General features: G+C 44.2%; 1 protein-coding gene across 2 annotated transcripts in view; it reads right to left on the bottom strand.

Moving 5' to 3' along the window:
* The window catches only part of Itgb6 (integrin subunit beta 6), a 75,548-nt gene that overhangs the window by 30,717 nt on the left and 19,928 nt on the right, over positions 1-24,903 (bottom strand). For both annotated transcript variants that reach the window (XM_050123536.1, XM_050123546.1), the window contains 3 exons: positions 24,582-24,743; positions 21,566-21,661; positions 1,671-1,760 (listed from right to left, as the gene is read on the bottom strand). In XM_050123536.1, coding sequence (XP_049979493.1) covers positions 1,671-1,760; positions 21,566-21,661; positions 24,582-24,743 — 348 coding nt within the window. The remainder of the gene's footprint in view (positions 1-1,670; positions 1,761-21,565; positions 21,662-24,581; positions 24,744-24,903) is intronic.

Below are 24,903 nucleotides of genomic sequence, written 5' to 3'. Positions count from 1 at the left end.
TAGTGGAGGATTGCTTTGTGATTCTTTTTGATTCTACACATTAGAACTTTAATTAGTGCATGAGGACGGGGGAGGGGTGTTTCTGTGAGCTTTGTTGACAGTTTTTCCTGTCTGGAAGAATTTTAAGGATGAGCTGACATGGTGATTAATTGCTGAGGAGCACAAAGAGAACTGCAATATCTGCGCATTGCTAGGAAGAAAAACCCCCAACATGGGACAGTTTTAGTGGATAGAACCGTGTTTCATTCTCTGAAAAATGACATTTTTGTGCAGGGCCACCTTGCCTTCCTCCTTGTTGCACAAGTTTCAGAATTGGTGGGGTGATGTCAAAAGCACATGGGAGGTTGTGTTTCTCTTCAGAACACGTTTCTTCCCTTCCCTTGAATGCCTACAGGATGTCTGTGAAGGGAATCTGAGCAGGACAAGCTTTTCTAAAAGCTTCTCAGGTAACTCTGGTCTGTTATTTAACCAAGGAACACTGGCTTGGCAGACACCAAGTGTTAGTGTATGTCATTACGTATGGGTCACGAATGCGCAATTTTCAAACACCAAATATTTGGAGAATTTAATTCATTCATTTTTAGGTAAACACTCTTTGAAGAAAGACTAGAGCGCGACTGATCTCTAAAAGTTTTTATGCCTGTCCAAATTGGATTATTATTATTGTTGTTGTTATTAATTTTTTGGTCAGGAAGGGAAAATGGTATTTAGGACCAAAATAAATAACATCAGTGGCAACCTAGTGTTGACCAACTGAGTTAGACACTGGGGACAAAGAAAACACAGCAACCTCATCTGTATGCCTTTGTCGAGGAAGGGAATTCAGTCCTCAGTATGGCTCACAAGTCAATGCAAATTAAATAAATAAATAGATCGATCGATTTGTGTCTGTCTTGTGTCCTTCCCTGTTTCTGTGATTAAAAACAGTGATAAAAAAAAACAACCTAGGGGACAAATGGTTCATTTCAGCTCCAAGTTCCAGGTTACAGTGGGAAGCCCAGGCTCCTGGAGCTTGAAAGCTACCATGGGATATGTGGCATGTGTCAGAGGAGAGCCTGTCTCACTTTGCTCCACTGTGATGGACTCTGACCAGAAACTATGAGCCCAAAGCAAGCCTTTCTCCCTTAAGCTGTTCTTCTCCGGATGTCTTACCAGAGCAAGAGGGAAAGAAGCTCAGACGGGGCCCTCACTCCTCTGGAGATACAGAATAGGAAACCTGATACAGTAAGGGCTTGGTATTTTGGTTTGGGGTCAGGCCTTGTAGTTTTGTTTGTGTTTGATCTGCTCTCCTTGAACCTGTGGAGTTGGTTCGACACTTAACTATTACTTGCTAGCAATTTATGCTGTTTTTTTTGTTTGTTTGTTTTAGCAGAGAGGAGTTCCATCACAACTAGAAGTCTTTTCGGTTGTATTCACTTCTGCAGGCCACTATTCTACGACAGCCTCAGTTGGGGTCAGGACTTGGTTGTTCTACCTGCTGCTCCATTTGGGAAGATGGGTGAGTAAGTAGAAATGTATATTTTAGCTGCATGAATGCAGAGGGATTTTCCCTGGATGGGCAGTCCTCCTACAAACAAAAGAAAGTGTGTTTCGCTACCTACATCTTAGTGTCTAGATGCGAATGGAATGCTGAAAAGGAAGCCAACTGCTCGCAAAGTGAGATAGCATACTTCATAAGCAGAGATGATGAGCTGGAGGACGTTCCCAGAGTCCTTCTGAAGCAGTCCCACGGTCGCCCCAGGGATGAGTTTTGCATAATTCTGTAAACAACCACAAAAGAACAGGGAACCAATCAATGCTGATTGCTATTAATAACAGACATATTAAGGGCAGAGTTCATTTTGCTGTCTGTGAGCCCCTTTCTTTAACTCGCCTCAGGAAAGCAGGCTCCCAGTAGATCTAAGATGCCACTGGAGAAATCCAAGGTTTGCCATACTACACAGCTGTGATTTATGTCACGTCCTAATAAGATTTATATAACATTATTTTCCCAGAAGTTTAGAGAAGGCCTCCACAAATGTCTCTTCTTTCTCTTCCCATTGTTGCAGAAATCAAATTTTGGTGCACACAGGGGCAGGGAAGGAATTGGGTGGCTTCAAGTCATTAGGTCTAGAGCTCTTAATGAGCAATCAGTAGAGAAAGGGAGTGAACTCTTGCATGCTAGCTATTAATTCCCCACTTCTACCTGTAATCAGCAACCCTACAGGGAGTCAGAACAGTCCTAGAGTTGTGTGGGATTGAGCCTTTCTGCATCATGATTGCTTAGAACCAATCCTAAGTGGTCTGCATTCTCCACTTACATTGACTGTTGTGAGCTGTCCTTTCCACCTGGGGAGGATTTCCACTATGGTCTCGTCAACAGCTTAGGCAAGGAGCGCGGCCAAGAGATAAGGTATTGCTGGGAGCAAGCTGCCTAGCCACGTGACTGTTCTCTTTTAAGTTTTATGTTGTAAACCTTTATTTTCAAATGAAAAGTGTGTTGTGTGTGTGTGTGTGTGTGTGTGTGTGTGTGCACGCACATGCACGCATGTGTGCGTGTACAGGTCAATGTTGAGTGCCTTCTATTTTCTCCATCTTATTTATTGCCTTGGTGTGTGTGTGCACATTTGCATGCGCCTGTAGGAGTGTGTGTGTGTGTGTGTGTGTGTGTGTGTGTGTGTGTAGGCTTATGCTTGATGTCAAGAATCTTTCTAAACCATTATCCATCTTATACACAGAGTCAGGCTCTCTCATTGAACCCAGAGGTTGTCATTTGGTTAGTTTGGATACCCAGTGTGATTCAACAATTCTCTCCCTCTGCTAGGATTAAAAGCAAGCTTTTAATGTTCACCCAGCTTTTCTGTGGATCCTGGGAATCTGAACCCTGATCTTTGTGAGCTGTCTCCCCAGTCCTTTTCACCTGATTTTTTGAGGCAGGTTCTCTCATTGGAATTTGAGCTTGTCTAGTTGGCTATGTTGGCTAGCTAGCAAACTCCAGGAACCTTTGCTTTTGCCTCCCCAGTCCTGCAATTGCAGGTACCTACGGTTGCTTATAACCCTCTCTGTTGGTATGTTTGCCTGTTTGTTGGTTGGTTCTGGGGCTCTGAATCCAGTTTCTCAAGCTTGCAGAACCAGCGCTTTACCGACAGAGCCATCTCCACAACTCCAGAAGTGACGTTTTCTGAAGCATTTCTGTCCATCCCTGCCTTCTCTTCAACAGAGACTTTCAAGAATACATCGGTGCCGTTTTTTTCTTAAAAGAAATGAAGTTATACTTTCAATATTAACTACAATTCTACTATCATCAAAGTCTTCCATAATCCGCAGAGAAGTCAAGCATGGCAGAAAATACCTGGGATTTTGTGATCCTGGGGAGGCCAAGGTGGGAGTTTTGAGGTCAGCTTGGCCTACACAGCAAGTTTTGAGTCATCTTTATATACATATATATATGCATATATATACATATATATATGCATATATATATGCATGTGTGTATGTGTGTGTATTTCTATTTCAAACAAAATAAAGCAAAGATTAAGGAAAGAAATTAAATAGATCCCAGGACCACCAACCACAGGTAGGCACCACCAACCAATGGGCTGGGCCCTCATCCACCAATCACTCATTAAGAAAATGCCTTACAGCCCAGTCCTCCCAAGTTGCTTTTGGTCATGGTGTTTCATCATAACAATAATGACTCTAACTAAGACACCATCTTATTCCCAAGATGATCGAAGTGGTTTAAGAAATACACAAAACTCAACTAGAATAATTATCATTAATTACAATAGTGACTATAAGAAGTCGGGCCCAGCGGGGAGAAGCAGAGGAGGTGTAAAGAATTCAATGTCAGAATGCAAAGGACCTGGTGGCCCCAGGGAGCTGTCAGGGGGGTGCCCCTGGGCAAACGCTAGCTCTGTTCACCTCTAGTATGGGAATAATGGGCTTCAGGTTTGCTTGTGATTTTACAACAATCCACTTACTCCTGTATTCATGTTCACTGTTGCTGGAATCTAAACTCTCAGATGTGCCACCTGCTGCCACTTTGGCGCTGTATCTTTGTATTGAGGGGGTTGAGGGGAGCCATGGCAGGTGGTATACCTCATCTTACTCCTTCCAATCACATCATATTAGAGAAGGCCCCTTCCAGGTCTCGGAGTAAGGGAGAGCTTGTGAAAATGGAGGAAGGCCCTGCTTCGTTGGCTCACCTCTTCATATAAACACATGTCACACAGGGCCGTGAAGCAGGAGGCTGTGGGTAATAGCAAATACTTAAACAGGAACTTGAATTCCACTCAAAGCGGAGGCAGGATGTGTGTGGATTTGCCTGATCCTAAAAGAGGAAGCTGTGGAAAATTTTGTTCCTGACAAAGAAAGGTTTAGGTCTTTTGGAAAAGAAATATCAAGGTCCTTAGCTGGGCACGGAACTTGAAGGACATCTTAGCATCCCCACGGATGAGCTAAGATGAACTGTTGTAGTTTTGCAAGCACCAGTTCAAGTGGCTCTGAATTTGGGCTTAATTCTTGGCTAATAATGCGGATCCCCTTCGCTTCCTAATCTCTAATTATGATCCTGCATGCAGTATGACATTTGGCATTTGGCTATTAGGACAAGTGGCTAATGTTAATCACGCTTGCTGATTGCCACTAGAGCCAGGGTACAAAGGAGCTGGCAGCCAGTAGCAGTAGCCAGCGATGACACTGACAATTATATAGAGGAAAGCTACTCATTATTTTTTGAATGCTGATTTTTTTCCTCCCAAAACTATTTCAAATAATGAACTAAAAACATGACAGCTTGACTTAGTTACCCCAACACGGGGAAAAAGCACACTTTAAATCTTCACAGTATTGTGAACACTGTAAAGATAGAGCAAACGCCTTTCCTTCATTCGAATCTTCAAGCTGTGCTCTAAGTTGTGATTAAACACGTTTAAAGTTAGAAAAAGTGCTGCTTTTAGTGTGTGCCGTCGAACTACAGCCCTGTGACTCTGACAGACGAAGCTGACCCCTGGCAGTGAAGGGCGTCCGACGCTGACCCCTGGCGTCAGAAGGACGTCAACATGAGCTGATTAGAAATGCTAGGTCCCGCGTGTGGGCGTGAACGCTGGCTCTCTTAGCCTTCTGTGGATTATCCTAATTACAGATGCTCTCGGATCCCCTGCTCTGCTCTACCTCCCAGGAGTTCCTGAGCTTGCTTTAAAAAAATAGTGACTGGTTTGTTTAACAGTATGTTTGCAAGTGGAAAAAGGGGTCATTCAATCGGCAGGCATCAGAGGTCACGGTGCCCAAATGCACACCCGCACCCTGACCTCCTCTTCAGAGTGCAACTCCTCGCTTCCTGGTGCTTAATGCCCGGTTGTCAGACCCGTTTTAGGTGGGCACACTTGCTAAGAGCAGAGGAATGTGTGTGATCCCACCCGTGTCACCTGCCGACTGACAAGAGTGACTCTCTCCCCTGACACACTCTGGCTGAGCACCTTGGTGAGCATTCCTGTGCTTTGGGAAGGCTCTTAGCGTTCTGCCTGGCTAGCAGAAGCTCCCAGCAGGCTGTCCATTCCGACTCTGGTACACTTCCTGTTGACCTCCCAAGAGCACCATTGACTTTTAGGTGGGTGTTTAGTATTGACTGTCCTCTTTCAGGCCATCTTGATTTGTTTCTCTTTGCCCTGCCTGATGGTGACTCAAGCCCAGATCTTCCCTGTGTAGTCCCTGCTTCAAGCCTGAATCTCTACAGCCTCCTCTTGTAGTATTTCTGCTACGGTCTCAAAGACTCTTTATCGCCTCAGACCTCACGGGCAATCATTTTTCAGGGACCACAGTACTCATGTCTTTCGTTAGATGGTGGAAATCCGAAGCCAAGTTTTCACAAGCCGACTGGGAGTTTTCGTAAACAACTTACAAACTGCAGTGCTCAGGATAGCCCTTTGGGCTCTGTGCTTGCGCTGTCCTTTCTATGCAGACGTCCTAAGGTGTCACCAACACCATGACTTTATCGTATGCTCAGCGCTGTTTTATCTCAGCATTGTGTATTCAGCATTACATTCGCAACCTACTTCAGTGTTTCTGATCTTAAAATATATTTATGGAATATAGTTCATTGAAATGCATTTACCAGAATGTTGGCTCATATCTAATCTGCTCACAAATATTTTATGTGATCGCACCAAAATTTTTCTTACTTCCTTACCTATTTTTAACTCTCTTTTTCCTATTAGTATTATCCACATCTTTCTTTCTATAAATACATATACGTAGCATATACACAATCAGTATACAGGTCAATGGGTGTTTAAAAGTCAGCAAGTACAGCTACCGTGACAACCTTGAGGCTAAATACAACCAGTCTCTAGGGCCCTCCCTTGTGTGCAGCCAATCATGACTGCACCGCCTTCAAAGGTGTGACAAAAACTTTGTACTTGTCACTATAGAATCTAGAGGAGAGGTCTTTGTCTTTTTTACTTTTTCTACAGTCGGGACAAAACACCATGGCCAAGGCAACTTAGAGAAGGAAGGATTCACTTGGGCTTAAGGTGCCAGGGACATGGGCGTTCATCATTATCATGGCAGGGAGGCGTGATGGCAGGCAGGTGTCGCAGCAAAGCTGCAGCTGAGAGCTCACATCTTAGAGTAGAAGAAAGAGAGTAAACTGAGAGCAAAGCCCTACGCTCTCAAAGTCCCCCCCCCCTTTCAGTGGCATACTTCCTCTAGCAAGGCCACACCTCCTAAGCCCCCTGAAATAGTGCCACCAACTGGGGACCAAGTATCCAAGTACATGAACCCATGGAGACAGTCTCATGTAGGCCACCACAATCTTCATGGGTTTAGGGTTAAAATAAATGTCTTAAGTAGAACACAAAAATCACTACCCATAAGAAGAGTGGTAAGTAAGACTTCAAAGGAAGCATTCCGGCTATAGATCCGATGTAATCTCCATCAAAGTACAAACAAGTTATATTGTAGCTCTCAGCAAATGGATGTAAAAGTCTATACTAAGTATCAAAAGGCCCAGAATAGCCAACTAAAATTGAGAGAGGAAGCTAAATCCAAGACTTACTAAAAAGCTACAATATTCAGAAAGTATGGTTTCGATAAATAGATCAATGAAACTGAATAGAAAGCCCAGAAACCAGCTGACATAAATAAAATCAATGAATCTTTCCCAGAGAGCAAGAACATTGAATGAAACAAAATTAGTCTTCTTAGCAAATGGTACTGATTCAACTGCACGTTGTCTAGACACGTATATACATTACCCCTTCCAGAATATTTAACTCCAAATGCATCACAAACTTACTTGAAAGATGAAAAACCATATCACATATAAGAAGTTAGAGGAGACAATCTAGATGGCCTTGACTTTGGGGGATGACATTTTGCTACAAAACCAAAAATTTGATCCACAAGGGGATTGATGAGCGAAATGTAAACAAAGACAATTCTGATGTGTGAAAGGCAGTTTAAGAGCATGAGAAGATGAACCGAAGACTGAAGGAGAACATTTCCAGAGGACACATCACACAGAGGCTTCTTACTTATGAGTACAAGGACCTCTTAGAACCCAACAAGAAAACAATCTTCTTCTAAAAGGAGCAGAAGACCCGCCCAGATGCCTCACTGAAGAAGAGATGCAGGCAGCGAGGCAGACCCTGAAAATCCACTCCACGTCATGCCCTCAGGGAGATACAAATGAAACCACAGTGAGGTACCACCTCACATCTAATAAAGGAATGGTGTCTGTGGTACTGACCTCAAATCAAATTCTCACCAGGGTGTAGACTCGAGAGCAACAGGACTCTCATTCATTCCTGGGGGGACGGTAAATGGTGTAGTAACTATACACAGTAAACACTTGGTTCTTTCATACAAAGCAAGCCACACTCTGCCCATATAATTCAACTCTCGAGTTGCTTGGTATTTACTTAAAATACTTTGAAAATTGTCCACCCCAAATCCAGCACATGTGTGTTATATGACAACTGCATTCGTAATTGCCCCAATCTGGAAGCAACCAAAATACATTTCAGTAGGCAAATGTATTAATATACTGAGTATATCCTGAAGTGATCTGTTATTCCATACTAAAAAGAAAAGAAGACTGAGGCACGCAAAGATGTGGAAGGACTATAAATGCGTATTATGAAGTGGAAAAATCCATGCAAAAGGATACATAATATATTATCCCAGGTATATGATGTGAAAATGATAAAACCATGGAACCAGTAAAAAAATGGCTGAGGATGGGCAAGAAGCTCAGTAGGGGAGCACTCACATACCGTGTGTAAGACCCTGAATTTAGTACCCAGAACAAAAAAAGAGATCAGTGGTTAAGAGAGAACTGGAGAAGGAGGGAGGGAGGGAGGGAGGAAAATAGGAAGGGAGGGAGGGAGAAAGGAAAATAGGGAGGGAGGGAGAGGAGAACAGGCAGAGCACAGAGGGCTTCTAGGGAGTGAGTCTAATATGTATGATAATCTGCAACGGATACACTGCCTTATGCATTTGCCAAGGCTTAGAAAATGAACAACACCAAGCATGAACCTTAATGGAAACTATGGATTTGGGGCAATCACAGTGAATCAATACAGTGAGGATTTTTATTCTAACAAATATCCCACCCTGAGGTGGGCAGTAATACGAGAGGCTACATCTGTGCAGCATGGCACTATATGGGAGATTAATACACCTGCTGCTAAGTTTTGCTGTGAACACAGACTTCTCTAAAAATTAAAAGCGTTTTAGAATTAAGAATCTGTTCCCCCCAAAAGATGAGAGCCATAAGATGGGGAAAAATATCCGTGAGAGATATAAATGATAAAGGGCTTAGCTCTAGAACATGTAAAAGGTTCTTTCCTATCACCGTGAAAAGATATCTTAATCAAAAAAGAACATGCAAGTAGCAAACATATGTACAAAATGTTCCGCACCTAAATCTCTAGAACAGAAATTAAGGCGGCAATAGAATGCTAACGTGTATGTACTAGAAGGACCAAAAACTTAAAAGAACTGACAATGATCTCATCTGCTGGGAGAGAGGGTATAGTTGTCAGGACCCACAACACAAGCACACTGTATGATTTTTAATTCTACTCCAAGGCATTTACAGTTCAGAGCCATAGCGCGCATGATTATTTGGAGGCATATGTAGGGAAACTCCTTTGTTGCTGTTGATGCTGTCAAGGGTATGCATCTGGGTTGTCATTTAAATTGTGGTTGATTCTGCAAGGAACTCAGAACTGTCAAGGACTAAGGAATACGCAGCTCCTACCTGAATCTCACTCCATGAGAAATGAGCCATGGGAGGCGTTACCAGGCTGACTTCAGCATGCATGGCTACCTCCTCTGCCTGCTCCCTTGCCTTTCCCTTTCCCAGGACAAGTCTCCATGACTGCAGCTACCAACCTAGGGGCCTCACCACGGGGTTGGGAGAGTCTCTACAAGTCTCCTGATGTCACCAAGTATTTCCTACCTTGCAGACATCTGCAACCATGGAGCTCCCAGCCCCTAGGGCATCTGCTGTTATGAGGATTGCATGCCCGGGGAGGAGGTGACCTGGACCCCTGCACAGAATCAAAGATCTCACGCTGTTGATAGGGCATAGGTGCCTAGAACCTCCCACATCATTGGGACAATAACTAGAACAATATTCATGCCTTTTTGTCCCTTTTATTATCCATAGAAACTCTATTATTTGTAGGCTATAATTATCCCTGAATAGATGTCAAATACAGAGATTCAGAGGATTCAGCTAACTTTCTTGAAATTGCACCAAGAAGCAGAGCTGGACCCTCCTCTTTTGGCACAGGACCACTTTTGTCAGATGCCCACTGGCTCTTTTTACTGTGCGATGTCGCTGCTAGAGATCAATGAGTAAAACCAAAAGTGGAGTCATTACTACCTCATCCCCCCTCACTGTCTTTTCCTGTATATGTATGCAGACACACCCTACCGGAAACTGAACTCACGACCCCGTGCAGGCTAAGCAAGCGCTCTGCCATGGAGCTGTGTCCCTCGCCCACCGTTTTCTTTTGCTAGTGTTTGGTTCCCAGCATTCCTTGGTTTGCAGATGGCGTCCCTCCATTCTCTAACTCTGTTGTACCATAGTGTTCTTGCCTTAAGTATCTGACACTCTGTGTTTCATATTCATAAAGGGACACTGCTCCTATTAGATTGAGAATCTATGTGTGACCTATGGTGATTAATTGTGCCCCTCAATGATCCTACATCCAAATAAGGTCACATCTGTGGTAACAGAGTTCCATCTCTAACATATCTTTCTGGAGGACATGATTCAGAACACAGAGCTATGGTTCTTTCGTTGCCTTTAGCCTCACACCCGTAGTTGAATCTGGGCAGGCAGCACCTTGCCCAGGCGCCGCGGCCTAAGTGGTAGAAGCAGACTGTGGCTCTAGGCCAATGCTCACCGTCTTACATCAGGTTGCCGTGGGAGGAATGGGTACAAATGCCAGCAGCAAATGAACAGGAGCATCTCATTAGAAAGTGAAGATCTCAATGCCTGATATGCGTGCTTAGCAACTGGGATCTCAGAACACTTTCCTACCCAATACGAGCAGAAAGTGTGGAAGAAGAAACGCAAACTCATCAAACTCAAGGGCTGAATCTAGAAAGAAATGTAGGGAGGAATGAAAGGATTGGGTGGGGTGGAAGAGTTCCCAGGAGACCGGTACTGGTCGAAGATAAACAGCTCTTCATCAGAAAAGCCTTGTTTCTGTGGAAGAGCATGATTCTCCCTGTGCTGGGGCCTGGGCCTGCTGACATAATTGATTCCGAAGGCAACCGGAAGGCTTGCTTCTCCAGGGGACTTCCATTCTTGTGGGCTTCTCATTTCCCTGGTTCTCAGGTTCATTATCAGTGAATGCAGGGCTCCCGGTATTATGCAAAAGTTTACCCTCTGGCTCCACTCTGTTACCAGGACACCCAAGATTCCAAGCAGAACATGTAATTGTTTCTGGCAGAAGGGTGGCATGACTGTCTGTCTCCCGGTTGCATGATATCTGCATTGCCTTCGGGCTTTCCATCGTCAGCATTCCGCAGGCAGGCAGGCAGGATGGGAGTGTGCTAATTAGATCAGGTGCTTGATCTTGAAGTCTGTACCAGCAATGACTAGGTAGTCGGCCTCGGAACTTTTGAGCACTACCTGTCTTTCTCCCAGGCTGCCCAGAATGTAATTATCTTGTCAGCCCAAAGCCATAGCACACCGCTGAACAGAGCGCTCAGAAGCAGCCGCCGTGATAAGGAAAAAAACGAATGGACCACGGTGCAAACTGTTAGGAGACAAACAGGCATCGGGAAGGGAGACTCTGAGAACAAAGGGGCTGTGTGGAGTATTTGTTACCGAGGATGCTTCATGGCTCCTCTTAATGAGATTAGTGGCCTGCTCTCAGAGACAGAGGACACACCTTGGCGACAGAATGCGCGTCCTGACTCCCTAAGCTTTAGAAGGCCATTTGAAAATGGAAAGGGAGCTGAGTTTCCGCGACAGCCCGTGTGCTCTGCAAACCAATGGGCAGGCAATAAAACTCTGAAGGATGACTGGAAGGAAGGTTATTCGGGGAACGAGAAGATAGCCAAGCAGAGTGCGTGCAAGGACTGCGCAGAGCCAGGAGCCCCCACGCTTCAAGTGATGTAGATGGTTCACCGCATCAGCATCTCTCTGGAGCCTGTCAGAGATGCTGAGGCGTGGACACAGGAGGCATCCTGGATCAGAATCCATATTCGCAAGGCGCAGAATGGATGGTTAGACAGAGGAGATGCAGACACCAAGCCTAGTGTCTGCATCCAGAGATGTCAGTTTAATCAGGTCAGGATGCTGCCAGGGCATTGAATCTGTCTTTTAAAGGCTGTCTAGGCAATTCTACTAAGCACCAATGATTGAGTACCATGGGTAAAAAATAGTCTGTGACTTGGAAAATAAGGACATTATAATTTTATGACATAGATCCCCAAGTCATATGTAGTATTCAGCCTATCCAATACTTCTGACATCTCTGCTTTGCCACAAAGGTGGAATTTCCTGAGTGTCTCCATGAACCTGTTTCCAATGTCTCTCACCCTCTCTATCTCCTTCCACTTCAAGTCACTCCAAGCTGACTGGCTTTTGAACATTTTTATTCTGTTTCCTCATATATTCTGAGTTTGGGTTGTTTACTGCCCTAGGGCCTTTGCATGCATCTCCTGTTGATGCTTTCTCAACCTTCTGGTTGCTGTCTCAATATCTCTTGGATGGAGCCCTCTTTGAAGAGCCTCTCCAATGAAGATCTCAGATTTCCCCTTTCATTATTCTTTATTGCTGGACACTATACCTTTCCATTTCTTCAACAGCACATTTAAAAGTCATTCTTGGCTATTTATTCATGGATTATTATTATTATTATTATTATTATTATTATTAATCTGAGTCATATGCCCATGGGGACAGAGAGAATCTGCATTTATTGTCTACTCCTTCAGTGCCTAGATCTGCTCTTGGTAAGTATAAAGCACATAAAATCTTGAATGAATGAATGAGCAAACTAAGACCTATGGACAACTATTGACTTGTGTTTTAGGGTTTCTATCATGACCACGGCAACTCTTATAAAGGAAAATATTTAATTAGGACTGGCTTACAGTGTCAGCATGCAGGTATACATGGTGCTGGAGAAGGAGCTGAGAGTTCTACATCTTGGTCCACAGGCAACAGGAAGTGAATTGTCACCCTTGGCATGGCTTAAGTGTATATGAGACCTCAAAGTCCACCTCCACAGTGACACACTTCCTCCAACAAGACCACACCTAATCCAACAAGGTCACACAGCCTAATAGTGCCATTCCCTATGGACCAAGCATTCATTCTAGCTCCTGAGAGTCTTTGGGAGCCATACTTATTCAAACCACCATAACTCGTCACAATCTTTTATCATAACAGACACCTATGAACCTTCACACAGTATGGTCGAGTTGTGTGCTTATGATTTACAAGGCTTAGATGATTATCTGATTCCTATTAATAGGCTTCCAGAGGAAATAGAGCTGCTGATTAGTTAAAGCCTCAATCTTTGATGTCTCCTACAGGCTCCTGTTTTGAACTCTTGTTCCATAATTGTTGGTGCTATTTGGTGGGGGATATGGAACCTTTAGATATCAGGGTGGGTGGAGCAGTTGGCTGCCTGAAACAAGCCACTAGGGAGGGGCCTCTGAAGGTGGTAGCCAGCTTCAGGTTTCTGCCTCATCTTGCTTCCTGGTCTTCTGTGATGTGAACGCTCTTTCCACAAGCTTCCACCATATGGGACTCTTCCATGCCTTCCCCACCATGGTGGGCCGAGACCTGTGACACTGGCAGCCAGAATGACTGTCTTTCTGTTGCTTGTTTTCTCAGGACTTGCCCTCACAGTGATACAAAGCAACACTTGCGTGTCGTTAGAACACAGAACATTGTTTTAATATAAGAGTATCATCAGTATTGCAAGGGACATATTTTTACTTAGAATATTTATTTGAAAATCAATTTTAACTAGAATTATATATCTTGTGGGCAAAATGCTGTTGTTAATCTTATGAAATAAGTGTTCCAGATCCTGAAATAATGAATAAAGTATGCCAAAACTATTCAAATTCAACAGTTCTCATTTTTTCTAGATTTTCTGTTTACTTTCTGAAGATTCAATATTGCAAGAGCAACAAATATTCAACTATTATAACTAATAGAAACCTTTTATAGTACACTATAGGTTCTCTCTGACAACTGTGCATAAGATTAAAATATATAATACTCCCAAGCTTTGTGTCCGGTGGGCCATCAGTTTAATTTGCCCCCTTGGGTTGATGCTCTAGTGAGCATTTAAAAGCCAATGCGAAGCGGAAAAAGCTTAGTTACACTTAGACCACTTAGACTACCCCATAAGGTCATCAAGACAGGCAAGCAAGCTCCCCATGTGCACTGTTGGGATTTAGCCATCCCAACAGTGATACACACATGGTAGCCATTACAACCATAGGAGCACCCAGAGAAAGCAGAGTGAGGGTGGTTCCACATCGTTACTTGTGCACACAGACAGTGGAGTTCTCGGCAAAGGGACGCAGTGATTGAAGTGAAAATAGATATTACACATAGTGAGTTGGGTTTATGAAAGTTAAAATATGGCCATGCAAAACCAAAACGAAACCCAAACGAAACAAAACACAAAGCATTAGATCCTATGTGAAAAATTAAATCTGGAGGGGAAATGACTTTACCCACACAGTTCTGGGGCTAACGCTGAGAGGGGACAATTATTATTTTATCTTATTTCTTTTTTGGAGATTCTGAGCACTGACCTGTATCAACACTAGTGAGTGTTCTACCCCTGGGCTGCATCTAAGCCCTCTTTTTATTTTATTTTATATATTGAGGAATGCGCTTAAAAGTTGCCGAGACTGGCCTTGAACTTGTGACCTCCCCCCATGCCGCTACCTCTGACTGAAGTAGTATTTACAGGGGCTGTGCCAGCAGGTGAGGCTCAGTTTGTTTTCAGTTTACAGCAGAGAACCTATAAATATAAAAAACCCATAGGCTCAGGATGTTACAGGAAAACCTTGATTTCCATCTAATGCTATTCTTGTTAATAAAAGTGATTAATGTATAACCACATAGCATTTAATTCTTATGCCTTTCCGAGACGATAAATATATATAAACTCGTTTAAAAACGTGAACATACTTAATATGTACAGTATGATAGCAATTATGTTAAAATATGCAAAGACACGCGAAGAAAGGGGGAGGAAGACTTATTCTAAAATGTCAGCATTGGTTGGCTCTGTCTGAGGGGCTGGTTTATGCGTGATCCTTATTTTCAATGCCTGCTTTCTCATCGCCTCACTGCCCCCCTCCCCTTTTGTGCAAATGTCGCATTAATTTTGTAGCTAGGAATGGAGTTCGCTCTGCTTCGTTTTTGGCTTTCGCGCTTCCGTACCGCGTTGCCGGCAAGAGAGTCTCCGGTACAGTAGCAACGTGGGACAAACTCGGTGACTTTGAAGACCCTGTTTCCTCGAGACCCAGGGGCGGCCTCCCTTGGAGCTGTGCTGGATCCGCGATGGAGGAATATAGCTGTAGGGATGGGTACAGCGACAGCATCCTTGGTGCCGGATAGAGGCACCGTGGCTTCAGTGCTCTCAGTTACAGGAAAACGTGGATGGATTCAATTGGCCCTACCAGCCTCTGTCTGGATTAGCCTCAGACGCAGACCGCTGAGCACAGCAAGGCCAGTGTGCTTAATGCACCTTCAGAACTGTGCACTGAAACATGAATTAAAACCCTAAGATGCATATCTTCCATGTGTTTTACCACAATATGAGACTACAACAAAAATACGAACCTCCCTCCCCCACCACCAATGCATGTCATTAGAATTCCTCTTTTCCCAAGATCAGTCATTCGCTGTCAAATCTTGTCGGTTATTGAGCTCAGTTCTTCAGAAGAAAGCGGTAGAAATCGCACGCAGCACACAATTCCATTAATATAGAATCAGTTGCGGATGTGTCTGTATTTTAGTAGCACACAAACGCGTGTACGGGTGATGAACACTGAGCTCGGGATCCTGCTCACCTTGCGGAAAGGAAGAGGGAGGACTGAGATGGGGTGTCAGTCAGAGGGCAATTGCACGCTAGATGTTTTCTTTCTTCAAATGAGCCAACGTGGTGGCATCTTTAGATGGGGGAAACTTACCAGCGGGTATGCCACTGTTCAATGTATGCCCCTGCTTTTCTGTGTGCTTAAGTTGTGTGCATTTACTAAATCTATAGCCTTTGTAGACCCCCCCGGCCCCATCGCTTCTCTTTACTGGAAGCAGAGATAATGAGTGTCTTAGATGGGGTTTAGATGGCAGGGCAATGCATTGTGCTGGTTACGTAGCCTCTTTCTACCACAAGGAAGAATGGTGGGGCGGGGGGGGGGGGAGCGGCTCTCATTTCACCTTGCCTCCTTCACCTAAATTAACAGCAGCGGTAAAGAATTGCCCAGTCTTGAAGGACTGTCATTTAAAGAGTTCCTCTGCTGGTCCCGCTGCCTGGCTCTGCTCCACTCTCAGACTCTGTGCCTTTACAGAGACATTAAAGCTGACCTTGGAAGGGATGTTTGGCTGGTGCTCTAGTGTTCAGGAGTCGCTGTGCTCTGCCACTATCATAGCCTGGGTTCAGGGCTCAGCTGTGACTTTTTCCCAGTGGTTAAGGCTATAGACTCTGGTTATCTGGGTCTATCTTCTGTCAACTTGTTTTGCTAGTTTGGGGTCCGTAGTGACACGTGGAGATTAGATGATAAAGTAAGTGTAAAGCGCAGTCTCCTGGGGCCGCTCATTGCTCTCTCCATTAACATGGTTATTGCTGCAGGTGTCTCCAGGCCTCAGTTTTCACTCACACTCTCCCCCCCCCCCCCGCAAAGGAAAAGGCTAGGTATTGCGCTTTGCTCTTGTTGGCATCGCAACCAGTTCATGATTGTCAACTAATCGGCTACTTCTTCTAACAAAGGTGATGAGCAGATAAAAAAAACACTGATTGACAGAAGAAATTCTGACGCATTAGCAAAATTCTACTCCCCCCCCCTCTCTGTGTGTGTGTGTGTGTGTCTTTCTCTCTCTCTCTTCTCCCTTGGGTCTCTACAGTGCTCTCACCATTACTTTTTTGATTAATAATAGATTTAAAAATTTGTTAGTGATGCTTGAGACTTCTTGAGGCAGACACTGCACTTTATTCTTGTGGTCATAAACTCTGACCTGGTTCCTAGGAGATACTTGATGAATGAATGAATGAATGAATGAATGTGTGACTATGTAGTGAGGGCATCACTGCCCAGTGATATAATACCCAGTAGACATTCTAGGTGTTATGCAAATGCTCAAACATTTAGACTGCGTAGTGGCAAGATCTCCTATATGAGAAGACCTAGTAGGGGATCTCATGAAGACTCTACTTAAGACCTGCATCTTCCTTTTCTCCTATGTTTATGTTGTGGAGTACAAGCCTTTAGATTCTTTAAAAGCCCTATGAGTTAGCTAACAGTGACTGCTGGTGGTTGGGATTTACTAGTTAGCCTTATTTGGTAGATGCTCAGTAATCTGGGGACACGAGTTTTCTTTCCAAAGCCCCCCTCTCTGAGCGATGCTTCAGCTAATGAGGAAAGTTTAGGCAGCTGGCTCTCCTCGGGCTTTCTTCCCAGAGACCGTCAATTAAGGAGAAATAAAAAATCTTCCCCATTATCCTTGAATCGAGAGCAATTTATTAACTCCATGGCAATGCCACATAATCGTGAAATTGCTTTTTATCCCAGACGATTTTATTTGCATTAAAAATCCCAAGTTTGGAATATCCAATTATAGCATGAGATTGAGAGGCCAGGGAATAACTTCTTAGAGTGGGCCCTCACATCAGCCACGGTGCAGCTAGTGGACCTTGTTATCTGTGTGTGGATCATCAGATCGCGTGGCCAGCTCCAGCACTGGTCATCGCCTGTTAAAAATGGAGGCCATTAGGCCTAATCCTTTTATTTTACAAATACTGAGGCCTGAGAGATCAAGGGATTTCCACTGAACTGAAATGGTTTTGATCTTTTCCACCGAGATCAGTAGAAAACAAAACAATCGAACCAACTAACGAACAGCAAGGAGGTCCAGTTTCTATTTAATCTCCCTCTAGTTCACTTTACCTCCTAACCTCTCTCGCTACAGTGAGGAGCCAAAGGGAGAAGGGGATAAAGAAAACTGGGGTGACTGATTCCTGAAACACGGATGCGTACGGACAGGCTGTTATTTCCATGAGGTGAGAAAGAGCACAAGGCTTACAGTGTGTTACCACCGCTCGTCAGACTTGCTGTTTGATCTCATGTGTGCCTGTGGGTAATCGCTCAGGGGGTTCCCTACTGGCCCAGTGGGAAGGGACTCATGGAACTTCTCCAGCAGGTCTGTCCTGAGACAGATGGCATGGCTCTGCTTTCCTTTCTGGTGCCATCTGGGTCCAGGATGGAAGGCAGAAGACGGGGACAGCGTGGGTGGCAGAGCATCCTGTCAATGGTTAGGTGCCCTATACTTGCCCTACTTGCTCAGACAGCCTCCGCCTTCACATGCGTCTGTCACATCCAACTCCAAGTCCTGAAGAACATTTGACTCAATTTTAGAAAACAAAAAAGAGAGATGCTTCTACTGTATTTTTATATTTATTTAACAACGTCGCTGAGGCTTGGCCTAAACAAGAAGATGTGTAAGATACATTCTCTTCAACGATCTAGTAGCCGAGAGCTTCTTGTCTCTAAGGGTCTTCCGAATGCATAAGAGCCTAATCTACCTGTTACTCTGTCCTAGTGACCATAACAGTGGTTGACCTGGAGACATCTGCTGCAGATGGACTCATTGTATTAGCGTCATGCTGCCAACACTAGCTCCTGTAACTGCCATCGCTGCTACATTTCCATGCGGTGCATCCTTCTTGCTAGCTGTAGACATTTAGAAAACATTTAGATGATGTGGGATGTCCTTCTGTATATGTTTGCTTTTATTGGCTAATGAATAAAGCTGTTTAAAGCCAGACTGGAAATCTGACCAGAGATAGAGAGAGAGAATAGGCTGACTCAGGTGGACGCCATGTAGCTGCAGAAGGAGAAGACGCCAGAAACTTACCAGTAAGCCAGAGCCTTGTGATGATACACAGATTAATAGAAATGGGTTAATTTAAGATGTAAGAGCTAGCTAGGAATACACCTAAGCTCTTGGCCAAACAGTGCTGTAATTAATATAGTTTCTGTGTGATTATTCGGGTCTGGGTGGCCAGGAAAGAAACAAGCAGTGTTTGTCTGCATATAGATATTGTTAAGCCTTGCAAATAATATGAGGTGATTAATAACATGATTTGATAATATAGTAAAACTACTGATTTAATTACTTTATCTCAGTATCTCACTAGGAAGGAAGGACACCGCAAATTAAGCAGTTGGACTTTAATTTACTGACACTATCCCGTAATGTAAATTGAGTGAGCATTTAAAAACAACAGACCGAGGTGTAAACTTTTTTTCTTTATTCTTTATTTTTAGCTTGGGTAATCAAATCTTCATTTTAAATGGTACTTCGTACTAGGATATAATATACTACCTAGTGCTCAGCCGATTATCTATCATTATCTTTTGGACCCTGTAATTGGACAAACAAGAAACTATTCATAATAATAAGTTTGTTCCTAATTGTCTGTTTGCCGGAGTCTGGGGTGCACACTGCAGTCGTCCGGGGCTGAAAGGAAACTGCTTACAGAATCCCTTCCATTGTCTGTTCAGATCCTTATGACAGGGCTCAGCAGTCCCCCACACCTGGGCAGGCCAGAGCATCCTACCCAGCTGGTTGAAACAACAGTCATTTTTCCTGAATTACATGAGTGGGTAACATAAATCTTTCTTGCTGCAAGACAGAGCCGCCATTGAACCTCACCCATCCCCTGCCGGCTGTGCAGGCACGGAACTCTCCTTATTATATAATTCAGGCAAATAATTTACCTTCTGGAATTTCCATTAGATCTCACTACTTAATTTATCCCACTGCTGGCTTATTGCTCAAGGATTCTTTGGTGCTTTTGTTCTTTATTTCACAGCTACCCCACACATCATACTGCTCTGGCCTCCAGCACACAAAAGGCGTGTTCTAAGAGGTTTAAATGGAAAAGCAACACAGGCCATTACTGGTCTATTTTCTGTTTTCATTATCAATAAAACAAGAGATCAGCATTTCCACGCTATGCGAAGCCTTCAGGGAAGTACGCGTGGCTGTCATTATCTTTAGACCAAGCTGCCTCCTGGCCCCCTAATGCAGATGGCATGATGGGCCATCAGAAGGAAAACAGAGCAAGGAGACACCCATCAGGGCAGATTGCTGACCTGGCTGCTGGGCTGTGGCTCCCTGAAAATGTTCCTTCAAATTTAGTGGCGCCCGGATGGCAGAGACCACAGATCATGACAGGACATAAATTCTCCTCATAATGAGATTAGTAGGCAGACAAAATAAATGTCCTGCTGTTATATTAGAGGCAGGCTATAACTGGTGTTTTCCTTGGAAATGATCGTTTCTTTTGCAACAGGGGAACCATGTGCAACTAACCTGAATGCAACAGATTCTGTTTCGCCACATAGTTATTTTTCATCCTCCTCTGTCTTCTTAATGGTGGTTTGGGGGAGGCGTCTAAAGGAGCTGTGGTTCTTAAAGACTATTACCAACATGAATTATGGGAGTCTATGTTCATGATCATCAATCGTGTTCCCCTGACTCCCTTCTGCAAGTAAGTTCTGGGCAGCTACCCCTCCAGCTTCTAAACTACAGCCCCGCTGGGGAGGAGGCGCTGCGACCCCTGGGGTCCTCTCCCTTTAGCCTTCAGGATCAAAGGCACGGTCGACCCACTATTGTGCTGAGGTCATTTAAAAATATATCTTTACTGCAACCCTACGACTGAAAACCAGGGGAAACCGGTATCACATACTAAGCCGCCTTCAAAAAAAAAAAAAAAAAAAGTTCAGATCAGGTGACCCGAGAAACAAAAGCCTTGAGGATTGAGCCTGATTGCAATGGACTTCCTTAGTAAGGCTCTCTCTCCTGGAGTACAATACCCTCCTCTCATGAAAAACGCAAGATAGCATCTCCTCCTGGACTCTTTCCATAGAATCTGATGCAAGTTCATGGACTGCACCATTCTGAGTAGCGAGTACATTTAATCAAAGCCTTTGGGGGGGGGGGGCGGGAATTGGAGTATCCCCTGCAAAGTCACCAAGCATGTGAAGAGGCCCTTTCAAGAGGAGTGGGAAATCGGAGTCTGAACTCAGGAGTATCTGAGCAGCCCTTTTGCATAGAAAGCACGGTCGAACGGCTGCATTTCTCCGCCGTTCCGGCTTTTCTATGAAACTGCATTTTTCCAGGAGGCCCCTGGCTGTTATCACCATTTGCAGCATTTTGGACACCTTGTTTTTCTTAGGTTGTAAAGAGACCACAGAACTCTTAAGTTTGCACAGGCGCTTTACAGTTTATATGGTGGCTAGCAAGCATGGTGAAAATCTAATGAAAGACTCCCCCTTTCCACACTGGTGCCTCCTTCCAACACCTGATCTGTAAACACAACTACATTTGGGGTTGGGGTTGGGAGTGGGTAGGGATTATTTTTTGACCCAAATTAAGACCTGATTTTCTTTCAACTTTCTGTTGGAGTCTTTCCATGTTTGCAAATATTTAGTCAGTGCCCTCACACTCTTAATTATGTCCCTATTCTTGCTTAACTCCTTTTCAGAGGAAATGCTTGTTTTAACGGCACTAAGTGACCCCACCTGCGTTCATTGGCACTCCCTTCCCCCTACCCTTTTCACCTCCAACCTTTTTATTGTTCTACTATGTGTGCCCCAACTTTCTGCTGGCCCTCCACGGCTTGTTACCTAAACTTCCAACAGCAGATGAAGGAGCCTTGCCAAGCTCTCGGTTTGCTTGGTATGTGTTAATGATTATCCAAGAGCCCTTCCAGGGGTGAGCCACAGAGTTAACCTCCCCGTTTCATGATGCACACATCTCCTTGAGGGGATTTCTCCCAGCCTATTCGCTTACCTCATACAAGTGGACTTGTTCCTGGGTTACAGCGAAGATCAGGAGCACGTTGTTTTGTACCAGCTTATCAATGAGTTGACCAATTGTTGGATATTCCTAAAATTGATACACAGATTTCAAATACCTTCTTAACCCACAGAAGGCGCAGTTTTAAAATGTTCCTTCCCCAGTTGAGAAGGTCGATATTCAGAGGTCATTTATCTGCTATGCTAAGGAAACACTCTTTATTGCTGATATTTCTTCACTTAGCTCAGGAACTGTCCCGAGTCTTTCAAGCTCAGGTAAGTCCTAAGAACTGAGCCTGGGAGTATGCTAAGCAGTCTCCCTAAGCAGACCCCTGGGGATTTATTTCAAGACTTCTAATGTGTCACATTATCTCTGCCAAGAGCCCCCAGCAGCAGGTAGGGATGTTAGACTAGGCGGCGGGGTGGGGAGACTGTGATGTATGATGTAGACGGCGAGGGGCTCTTGTAACTCTGACTGGAGTTAGATGAGGCGACATGAAGGTTGAGGAAGGGATGGAAGCTGAAGAATACACTATAATTCCTATGGCTGTTTGATTTGAGACAGGCCCACACTGGTTCTCGTGGTTGGTTTTATTGCCTTTGCAATGCTGTAAATTGGTGGTATGGGATCTGCTACTCTTTCCTCGCCCCCCCCCCCCAGCATTAATGAAAACACTTGGTCCTTCTGGTGTGGCAACGTCCATTCTCAAGTGAGGTAGATAATTTTAGAAACAAAAGAAGTTATTCCATTACCAAATTTACAGATGAATTTACTTCCCAAGTCTAGAAAACATGAAACACATTGGCCTCCCCTATGACTCCAAAAGCAGATATTCACAAAGAAGACACATAAAGGAGCAACTGGAGGCAGATCAAACTAGGACTACGGATTATGGCTGCAGCCCATCAAATGGAGGAGCACTGAGAATGAAGCCTCCTGTTCACTGAGATGGTGTGTTCTCCCATCCTCAGGACTGCCAGAGTCTTTCTGTCTGGCCTATCATTAGGTACAAGGTTCAAGTCGAGCAAAAGTGTTCCTTTCTCTAAATTACCCAGAGAAACTTCCCAAATGTGCTGTGACTCAGGCTGGGCATGCTTTTTTGGCTGTTTGTTTGTTTTGGTCACGTTTGGTTTTTTACTTTCCATTTATTTATCTATCTATCTATTTATTTATTTTTATGTCTGTGTGAGGGTGTCAGATGCCCTGCAGTTACAGACAGCTGTAAGCTGTCATACGGGTGCTGGGACTTGAACCTGGGTCCTCTGGAAGAGTAATCAGTGCTCTTAACCACCGAGCCGTCTCTCCAGTCCCACATTCTGATTTTTATTAGCAGAGATAATAGAATTGTTCCTTGGTCTGACAGGTTTAGTGTCATTTGCTTTTCAGTTGCCCAAACTCCAAGCATGCTTTCCTCTAAAGCTGAAGGACCTTCCACACTGGTGCTCCACACCTCCATGGGTACACACCTATCTGCTGCTTCATGTGGAGCCTGGATCACACCATGCAGCCCACATAGGATGTTGCTTAATGTTAATGAGATCTGTTGCATGAGTGCCTATAATTCTATAGAAACTCAAGGCTGAAAGCAGGTTCTGTTTGGTGGCCCTGGGGATCTAGTTTAGTTTTCAGCACACAAAAATAGCCAAAGGACTTGGAGGGACGGAAAATGGCCCATGGCATCTGTACTCATGTAGAAATTTACTCAAAATAATGAGATAAACATTTATTAAATGAGAAAGTCATGTGAGGTGATGCATATTGTTTGGTTCTATGAGTTTTGGTTTTTAAGAGTTCTTTTATGGGGCATTTGACAAATTCATGATAAAAGGACGTGTTTACTGGAATCTCATTGAGCAAAAGACAAACTTTGGCAATAATTACTGAGATTCTCAAACGGAAAGATTAAGATTGGAGACCGTGTGTGTGTGTGTGTGTGTGTGTGTGTGTGTGTGTGAATAAAACTGTTCAAAGATGGGGTAAAATCTAGGTTGAAGTTCAGAATTAGGTTAAAGAATGGTCTAAATTTGTTAACCAGTGGAATTTGCATAGAACAGCTTTTAAAAGCTTTTTTTTTTTCCCCAATTGACATTGGAATTTGCTCAGAAGGACTTTCCCAGAGTGATGCTTCTTCCTTCATCTCATACATCCATCAGCACCCACTGTGACGTAGGCACTGAGCTCAGGAAACAAAGATAACAAACCATCCCAGGCTCTGAGGGAGGCACCATGAGAAAGACAGCATAAGCGAACTTATTGCCATATGGAGATGTGCGTGAAGACAGACACCATGAATAAGGATGAAATGAGAAGTGACTGCTTTGGGACCTAGAGGAGGTCAAAGAGGGTCAGTGGGTCATAAAGGGCAATTTAGTTTCCCCAGTACAGGACATAACATTTACAGGTCCGGTAGCTACATGGTCTGTCCTTCAAAACAGCAGTGAGACAGAGTCCTGTTGAAGATCAGATAAGACCATTGGGGCAAAGACCTCTGAAATTTTTACCTCATTTGACAGTGGTCTGGTTTTTCTTTATTTTAAATGTTGCCAGCATTTTTCAAGAACAAAAAAATTGAGCTAAGTGTTATTAAACACAAACCAAACCCCACTTGATTCGCTGTCCACCATGGTTGCGGCACACCCGAGAGACGATGCTCAGAAAGCCCTCTACGGTACTGGTCTGACCAGGACCACTTTGACTGAGAATAGAGAGCTATCTGCTGATTTTGCTGGCCTTGGGATCTCTCTGAAGCTAGAGAGGTTCTAGACTCGTCTGTGACCTAGCATATTTAAACTCTCAGCACATGCCTACCACCTGCCTAGTGGAGGTCACATGAGCTCTGTGTGGAACCTGCATGCAGGTGAGGTAGAAGAGAGTGATTTCTAGCCCCTAAGGTAGAAAATAGACACCGCGTTCACCAAGTAAGTGAGTCGTTACACATGGTTTCACGGCGGTTGCCGTCGTGTGGGTCTACCCGTGGCTCTGAAAGCTGAAGACAGTGAGGGTTACTTACCAAGATGGTTGACATGGAGTATTCATTCCTGTGGTCCAAGTGACAGAGCCCATCGTTGGGAATGACAATGCCGGCTAGCTTGCTGTCCATTCCAAAATGAGAATCAGCATCACTCACAAAGACCAGGAGGTGGAGCGAGTCGTTGCGCCAGCCAATCTTTTCCTAGAGCGAGAAGGACGCCATAGGGAGTATGGAGAAGGGTAGGCCTGAATTGAGGATTGTGAGGCTTGTCACAGTGCGTGCATAGCCCATCCTAGCCTTTCTATCTACAGTGAATTTGAGGCTTAGTAAAGGGATAAAATCCCATAGCATATGCTTTTTC

The sequence above is a fragment of the Alexandromys fortis genome, unplaced genomic scaffold (genome assembly GCF_014885135.2).
Source record: "Alexandromys fortis isolate MF-2015 unplaced genomic scaffold, M_Fortis_MF-2015_v1.1 scaffold_8_9099976_23576923, whole genome shotgun sequence".
Classification (NCBI taxonomy): domain Eukaryota; kingdom Metazoa; phylum Chordata; class Mammalia; order Rodentia; family Cricetidae; genus Alexandromys; species Alexandromys fortis.
Note: the sequence above shows the minus strand (reverse complement) of the source record. Positions and strands in the feature narration are given on the sequence as shown.